Source organism: Pyrgilauda ruficollis, unplaced genomic scaffold (genome assembly GCF_017590135.1).
Source record: "Pyrgilauda ruficollis isolate IOZ18807 unplaced genomic scaffold, ASM1759013v1 scaffold103, whole genome shotgun sequence".
Taxonomy (NCBI): Eukaryota; Metazoa; Chordata; class Aves; order Passeriformes; family Passeridae; genus Pyrgilauda; species Pyrgilauda ruficollis.
Genome location: NW_024508435.1, coordinates 1,915,986 through 1,924,888, shown reverse-complemented (window position 1 = coordinate 1,924,888; position 8,903 = coordinate 1,915,986). Strand labels below are relative to the sequence as shown.

The following is an 8,903-nucleotide window of genomic DNA, read 5'->3' as shown; positions in this document are numbered from 1 at the left end:
ATGTAAACTAAAGTAATACATATAAAGCAAGTAAGTGGGGATAGCTAATGAATATGTAATCAGCGTGTATAATAAAAACTCTGTTTACCTGATGCTCGGGGCACTCAATTAGGGGGAGGATCCTCTGAGTAACCAGCACTGCAATAAAGAATGCCTGCCTTCTAATATTCAAAACTGTTAGAAAGTTTCTCTCTGGCCTATTTCAGTATCATGGGAAGTGTTTTTCTTTGTTCCCAGCAGTAAATTCCTTTTTGTGGGTAAGGCACCTTCTGTTTATGTATTTTTTTATATTGATGCCATTGTTATTTGTGACTTTAGTAAATTGTTATTTTAACTTATAATCTCTCCCTGTTGTCTCTTCATTGTCTGAGGGGGTGGGGGAAAGGGAGTAGTTTATTTGGAGTTTAGTTTCCTCACTGATTGTGAAAGCCCACAGAAGCCCTTAGGTTTTATTTGTTTCTGTTCCCTGCAACCTTCTATCAGTGTTCTTAGATTTATTTTTTTTTAATATACTTCTGTGCTTTTGTATATAGTTGTTGAATAGAGTAATTTTCAGCTGAAGTAAAAATTCCTATGCTTTGCATCTTTAGAGTGCCTATTCATTTTTCTTTAAATATCTTCAAAATTTCAATTATACTTTTGATTGCTTTCTTTGACAGGGCTGCAATAGAGGAGGTGTATTCAAGATCAATGACAAAACTAGCCAAATCAGTGAGCAATTACACACAACTTGGGTAAGTGTGTAGAAGAGAGAAATAGTTTAACATGTTAAGCATCAAGTTTGATTCTATTTTATTGATGATGTTCAAAGTACCATAACTTTTCCACATTTAATGATTCTTAGTTTTTCAGTTACTGTGCAGCTATGCAAAATATCATGCAGCTATGAAAAACAAGACTGTATAGTTCTTTATTCACAATGTAAAAAAACCAACCCAAACCAAAAAGCCAAACACCACAGAGGAGTTGCCTGTTCCTCTGTGTTTAAGGTTGAGGTTTTTTGAGACATAATAAAGAATGTGATTTTCTATTCTGTGTTCCTAAGCCTATGGTAATTAATTTGAAGAAAGAACTTATGCTCTGCAAATGTGGCAGTGAATTTTTAAATTTTATTATTTCTACTTTTTCAAGTGTTTTCTCTGTCTTTGGACATGTTAAGAATGAGAGTTTTCAATTGATTTATTCCATAGCTTAATTAAAATTTTATGCACAGGATATGTTTTTTTTTCAATTGAATGTTAATGGATTTTTTAAAATTAGAAATATTATGCCAACAGCTCAGACTTCTTACATGAGGTTAAAGATGATTTTTATTTGTAGTAATCACAGCTAGAAATGTGGAGAGCTTTCCTCACTGGATAATTTGATACTAGTTGTTGCTGCTCTTCAAAGGTTCTGTATTTTCATGTTAGTTATAACATCAGTGCTTTAAAGGCTATACATAGTGTTGATTTTTCAGCCACACTGACCTAGAAATTGAAGTAGGAGTGTATCTTTAGAATAGCTGGAGAAGTCCATGCAGTATAGAAATCTGAATCTGAAGAATTACCTGTCCTTCACCTTCCTTTACTATATGGTTAACCCTGTGGCCGTAATGATGTAAGACAACTGAAAACTTAATTAGCCAAGTACCTTTTGGGTTCTTTTCACTATTCAAGTATGAACATAAAAATACCTGTACATGTTCAATTTTTCGAGCTGCTCTTGTATCATCTTTAGGAATATCATTTGTCATTATTGTGTTGCTGACTGAGAAGAATAAGTTAATTTGCTGCATTTTACTCAATAGAGTCAACACAGGTAAAACATATAACACTGAAAAATTAAGTAAGATGCCAAGTACATTTAAAACATCAAATAATATTTATAGCTGTGGCTGAGTTTTTTATTTGCTTCAGTTTTAGCAACAGAGCTGAAATTCTGTAGACATATCAGTTACACTGTAGCACTACTTTGAAAAAAAAATCAACAAAGAAAAAAAACACAGAATAATTAGGGTTGAAAGGGACCTCTGGAGATCATCCCACCCAACCCCCCTGCTAAGGCAGGGTCACCTAGAGCAGGTTACACAGGAATGCATCCAGGTGGATTTTGAATGTCTTGAGAGAGGGAGACTCCATTACCTCCCTGGGCAGCCTGTTCCAGTGCTCTGTCACTCTCACTGGAAAGAAGCTCTTCCTCATGTTGAGGTAGAACTTCTTGTGTTTTAGTTTATGGCCATTGCTCCTTGTCCTGTCACTGGGAACCACTGAAATAAGTTTGGCACAGTCCTATTGGCACCTGCCTTTGAGATATTTATATGTATTGATGAGATGCCCCCAAAGTCTTCTCTAGACTAAACTGGCCCAGTTCCTTCAGTCTCTCCTAAGAATGATGCTCCAGACCCCTCATCATCTTTGCGGCCTCTGCTCGACCCTCTCCAGTAGTTCCTTGTCTTTCTTGTACTTGAGGAGCCCAGAACTGGACACAGTACTCCAGGTGTGGCCTCACTAGGGCTAAATAGAGGGGCAGGATCACGTCCCTCACCCTGCTGACCACACTCTTCCCAATGCACCCTATGATACCATTTTCCCTTCTGGCCTCAAGGGCACACTGCTGGCTCATGGTCAATTTGTCATCCACCAAGACTCCCACATCCTTCTCCACAGAGCTGATCTCTAGTAGGTCAGCACCCAACCTATACTGGTAATTGAGGTTATTCCTCTTCTGGTGCAGGACCCTACACTTGTCCTTGTTGAACCTCACTAGGTTTCTCTCCATCCAACTCTCCAGACTATCAAGGTCTTGCTGAATGGCAGCACAGCCTTCAGGTGTATCAGTCACTCCTCTCCATTTTGAATCAGCAGCAAACTTGCAGAGGGTATATTCTATCCCTTTGTCCAGGACCTTGATAAACAAATTGAATAAGACTGGACCCAGTATTGATCCATGGGGAATGCCACTGACTACAGGCCTCCAACTGGGTTCTACTCTGCTGAGCATGACCCTCTGAGCTCTGCCATTAAGCCAGTTCTTGATCCACCTCATTGGCCATTCATCTAATTTATGGATGTTATGGGAGACTATCTTAGGTTGCAAATGCAAGATGTGGCTGGGGGTGTGTATACTATTGCCATCTGTTAGAACCAGGTGGGAGTTATCTTCTGTTAATTGGGCCACCTGTTAAAATCAGGTGGAGCAGTTTTCTTTATCTCTTCCACAACCAATCCTCCCTTCAGGAAATATCTTCTGTTAATGGGCCATTGAATGTGTCACTGCATGACTGATAAAATTACATCATCCCATTGTGAGATGCTCTGCCCAGGGGGAGGAGCCAAGCATTCCTACCTGGATATAACTGGAGATTTGGAACAACACAGGCAGCCTTTTCCCATTGGATTTCCAAAGGGGCAGCTTTCTTTCCCATTGGATTTCCAGAAGAAGACCAGGCCCATCCACACTACCACTGGACCTTCAGAGGAAAACTACACCCTTTCTACAGGATCACTGCTTCAACAGAACCACATTTGTCACTCCAGGAGGACTGCAGCCACCATTTAATTGGACTGCTACCAAGCCCCTGACCAACAGGGTGTCAAGTCACATTCTGACTCTGTCAGTGTTGTTTTGTATTACTGCATTTATTTTTTATTTTTATTTTTCTTAATAAAGAACTGTTATTCCTACTCCCACATCTTTGCCTGAGAGCCCCTTAATTTCAAAATTATAATAATTCAGAGGGAGGGGGTTTACATTTTCCATTTCAAGAGAGGCTCCTGCCTTCCTTAGCAGATGCCTGTCTTTTCAAACCAAGACAGTGTCAAATGCCTTGCTGAACTCAAGGTAGACAACATCTACTGCTCTCTCCTCATCAACCCATTCTGCCATATCATCATAGAAGGCTGTCAGACTGGTCATGCATGATTTCCCCTCAGTGAATCCATGCTGACTACTTCTGACGGTTTTCTTCTACATGCTTGGAGATGCATGCTGACTGGCCAGTAGCTTCCTGGGTCCTCCTTCTTGCCCCTTTTGAAAATGGGAGTAACATTGGGCTTCCTCCAGTCATTGAGCACCTCGTCCATTCTCCATGATTTTTCAAAGATGTTGGAGAGTGGCAGAGCAACAACATATGCCAGCTCTCTCAGCCTTGGGTTTACCCTATCAAGGCCCATAGATTTATGGCTGTTGCATCTGTTTAGCCAATCTCTAACCCAACCCTCTACGACCAGGGGGAAGTCTTCCTTTCTCCAACCTTCTTTTACCTCCAAGGTCTGGGATTCCTGAGGGCCATCCTCAGCAGTAAAGACTGAGGCAAAGAGGCATTTAGTAATTCTGCCTTCTCTGTGTCTTCCATTGCCAGGACACTCATCTAATTTAGCAGCAGACCCACATTTTCCCTAATCTCCCTTTTGCTGCTGATGTTCTTGTAGAAGCCCTTTTTGTTGTCTTTGATATCCCTTACCAGACTCAATTCCAAGTGGGCATTGGCCTTCCTCATTGCATCCCTGCATATCCTGATGATGTTTCTATAGTCCTTCCATGTGGCCTGTCCCTTTTTCCACATCCCATAAAGTTCTTTCTTCCATTTGAGATTTGCTACAAGTTCCCTGCTCATCCATTCAGGTCTCCTGCCCCTTTTGCCTGACTTTTTGCTCATGGGGATACACTGCTCTCGAGCTTGGAGGAAATGGTACTTAGATATTGACCAGTTCTCTTGGACTCCTCTAGAGCCCTATCCCATGCAATTCCTTAAAGCAGGTCCCTGAAGAGGTAGAGGCTAGGTCTCCAGAAGTTCAGGGTTCTAGTCCTGCTTACTGCTTTGCTTCCTCCACACAGGATCCTGAGTTCCACCATCTCATGGTTGCTACAGCCAAGGCTGCCACCAGCCTTCCTGTCTTCAACCAGTCCCTCCTGGTTAGTAACAGTCCAGATTGTAGTACAAATCCAGATGAGCATTAAATTTTGTATTATTTTTTGTCCCCTCAATCTAGGACATTTGCACCAGTTTGGGATGTTTTCAAAATCTCAACAGAAAAACTGGCGAGCTGTCACTTGGACCTCATGCGGAGATTACAAGAGCTAATAAAAGAAGTTCATAAGTATGGAGATGAACAAATCAAAACTTATAAAAAGGTTATTAATTATTTTTCTTATGCATGACCAATGACTTGTTAATGTTAAAATGTTTTTTTTTTTTGACAAGTATGTGATATTTGGCAGACTAAAGAAGATGTTTCAGGAACTTTGGAAGCAGTGCAAAATATTCAAAGTATCACTCAGGCCTTACAGAAATCAAAGGAAAACTACAATGCAAAGTTTGTTGAACAAGAACGTTTGAAAAAGGAAGGAGCAACACAGAGAGAAGTTTATAAGGTAGTTCTGTGACATCTTACTTAAATTTATTGTATTGTCAATCTGTAACATTCACCTTGTACTAATGAAATGCTCAAAAAGGACTAAAAGTGGTTATGGCTATTTCATAATGTGCATGATGCTTTCAATGCCTGGTTTTGTTTGCACTTCCTTATCTGTTCTAACTGTACTGCAGTTTTAATTCTTTATTTTGTAATTACCTGCATCATATGATAATTTTGTTCAGTGGCCTTTACAGAAATTGTATATTTCAGCTTCTGTTTTCAGATGCATTTTATTAAGTAAATATGCAAACATTCAATGCCTTTGTTAATTAATTAATGAGTAAGAAGTTTGTGTTGTCTCTTCAAGTGAGATAAAGCAGCTAATTATGGGAGTATTTGAAGTCTGTTTCATTGGGAAGAAAAACAAGTTAACATTACTTTCAATGATAATTTAAGAGGTTCCAGTAACATGGACCAAAACTCCAAGGGATTGCATTTAGTACTCTTCTTGGGTCATGGGGGAGCCTGATCCATTTATAGAATCACAGCATGTTTACGGTTGGAAGGGACCTTAGAGAAGATTTGAGTGTCCCACGCCTGGAAGTGTCCAAGGTCAGGTTGGATGGGGCTCTGAGCAATCTGGCCTAGTGGAAGGTGTCCCTGCCCATAGCAGGAGGGTTGAAACTGCATGATCTTTAAGGTCCCTTCCAACCCAAACCATTCAATGACCTCTGGAGGTCATCTTGTCCAATCCCCCTGCTCAGGCAGGATCACCTAGAGCCTGCTGCCCTGGACTGTGACTAGATGGCTTTGAAAATCTCCAAGAATAGAGGTTCCATAATCTCCCCGGACACACTGTTCCAGTGCTCGGTCACTCTTACAGTAAAAAAAATGTTTCCTGATGTTCAGGTGGAAGCTCCCATGTCTCAGTCTATGCCCATTGCCTCATGCCCTGTCACTGAGCACCACTGAAAAGAGCCTGTCTCTCCTCTTTGCATTCTCCCTTCAGGTATTTACATGCATTGGCAAGATCTCCCCAGAGCCTTCTCTTCTCCAGGCTGAACAGCCCCAGCTCTCTCAGCTTTTCCTCATGGGAGAGATGCTCCAGTCCCTTGATTATCTTTTTGGTCTGTTGCTGAACTCTCTCTAGTATGTCCATGTCTCTCTTTAAATACATTAATAGCAGGAGGAGGTCTAAAGAAAACATTGGACCAATACTTGTTGAAGATGGTCATCTGACTAATAAGGATGAAGAAAAAGTGAATGTATTCAGTGCTTCCCCCACCCGCCAGTCTTTAATAATACTGATGGGTGACTGGGCAGCCCAAGATCTGAGTCAGAGGACCATGACTGTGGGAACATTGCCTTTCCATTTGTGGACACTGAAATTGTGAGGGACCAGCTGTATCAGCTGAATGTTCATAAGTCCACAGTGTCTGATGGAATTTGTCTCAGAAGGAGCTAGTAGATGTTACAGCAGAACCCCTCTCCATCATCTACCAAAGGTCTGGAGAGTCTGAGGAGGTGCCTACTCACCAGAAGCTAGTCAACATTATTCCAATTTACAAAAAAGATGAGAGGGAAGACCTAGGGATCAATAGACCTGTTAGTCTAACCTCAGTATCTGGTAAAATTACAGGAAGATTGTACTCGGTACTATTGAAAGGTGTTTAAAGGACAATGCAATCAGGCACAGCCAACATGGGTTCACAAAGTGAAAGTTCTGTTTAACTAATTTGATCTCCTATGATAAGGTCACCCACCTAGTAGATAAAGGAAAGGCGGTTGATGTAGTTTTCCTGTGTGTAGTATAGGGGCCTTATCTCTTCCCACAGTATGTAGGGATTTTATTTGGGCAGGACCAGGGCAATTAGCAGGTCCTCTGGTGTTAACCATCCAAGTGGCTTCTGTTAAATTTGCATCCCAATGCCTCCATGCCCCATTGCCCAGTGGTCTCAACATAGTCTTTAACAGTCTCAATCTTTCCAGAGTGGGTAATAAAGGATGTTATATATCTACTCAATACCATGTTTCTTTGCCCAGGAGTTTATGAGGTTATTTCAGAAATGAGGCCCATAGTCTCATTCAATTCTTTCTGAGGTACCATGTCACCACAAAATGTGCCTTGCAAGACCTGAGATGGTGTTTAGGAAGTGGCATGGTTTACAAGGTGTGTTTCCAGCTAACCAATAGCTGCCTCCATCATGGCGAGTATGTAGCTCTTGCCTTGGCAGTGGCAGTGGTGGCTCTTGTCTTGGCAGTGGTCCAATAGAGTCAATTTGCTAGGTGTAGCAGGTTGACCGCTGGCCAAACGCCAGTGCACTCATGAAAATCATCTACTCATCTTCCTCTGCTATAATTGGAGCAGAGGAGGTGAAAAAAACCCAGTTAAAATAAAGCTCATGGGGTTGAGATAAGGATTAGGAGAAAAGGCTTCAAGGGCAAGACAGGCTCAAAACTTTAAAAGGTATAAAGAAAACTTTATTAACTGAATTAAAAGAAGAATGGTAAGAACTAAAATAAACCTTTATAACACCTTTCCTTCCCCCAGCTCCTCTTTCTTTCTCACTGACAATGCAAAGAGACAAAACCCAGGATATTCAGTCAGTTTATCACTTCTAAAAAGAATCTTTCTTCAGTTCACTTAGGGAGAGGAGTCTCTTCTTCTAGGCCATAGAATTATTCCCACGACTAACAGTTCTCCCATGGTTTTAATTTCATGGCTAAACAGTCCGCCCGGTACCTGCTCACAGTGTGAAAGTCCCTCCCATCGACTTGGCAGTCTTCCCACAACTGCTATCGAGGGCCACTGGCTTATGGGGTACAATTTTTAAGGATGAACTGTTCTAGTCTAGAAGCAAAGAGTCCTATCTCTGAAAGCAAAAGTTGTCTCTCTCTCTGTTCAAGTCTGATCACAGCTTTTTCAGCATCTATATTCTCCAGTTCTCATGGGCTGTGGGTGAATGCTGCATCCCCCCATATGCTTTATGAATTACAGGGAAATAGTCTGGTGTACTATAGTCTTCACCATTGTTTGCAGAATAATTTCTGCTCCGAGGCTTGAAGCATCTCTTCCTCCCCTCTCTCCACTGACCTTGGTGCTTCCATGTTGTTCTCCTCACATGTCTTCACCTTTTTCTTTTCTCTGATTCTGGAGAGAATTGGTGTCTGTAGGTTTGTCTGTTCTCAAGCTCTATTAATTGAAAAACTATAAAGTTCTGCAGTGCTGAAAAGGTTAATCTCATCCAAGCTTTGCATCGGGGAATTGCCTCTCGCTGTTGGTGACATGATCTCTGCTGGGCAGCAGCTGGGGAGCTGCTCATGGTGTTGATTTTGGCTGCATAATTACTTGTGGCTCGGCTGCATAATTACTCGCAGCGCCGGGATGACTTCCCAGTGGCAGAAATCTCAGAGGCTGTGCTGGGGGGCTGTGCTGTGGCCCAGTGCCCCCCCCTCCCCGCAGCGGCAGGAGCGCCCAGGCAGAATCTCAGCAGTTTTGCTGGTTTTTGCTGGGACAGCTTGGCCCAGGGCCCAGCAGTGGGGCAGGGCCCGGCCTGTCCTGGG

General features: G+C 41.9%; 1 protein-coding gene across 1 annotated transcript in view; it reads left to right on the top strand.

Annotated features, from left to right (window-relative positions):
• Positions 1 to 659: 659 nt before the first annotated feature.
• LOC121354656 (F-BAR domain only protein 2-like) overlaps positions 660 to 8,903 on the top strand; it is a gene marked incomplete at its 5' end in the record, with an annotated part of 32,506 nt that continues 24,262 nt past the window's right edge. Inside the window, 3 exons of the mRNA XM_041469413.1 lie at positions 660 to 734; positions 4,974 to 5,115; positions 5,203 to 5,355. Of these exons, the coding sequence (XP_041325347.1) occupies positions 660 to 734; positions 4,974 to 5,115; positions 5,203 to 5,355 (370 nt within the window). The remainder of the gene's footprint in view (positions 735 to 4,973; positions 5,116 to 5,202; positions 5,356 to 8,903) is intronic.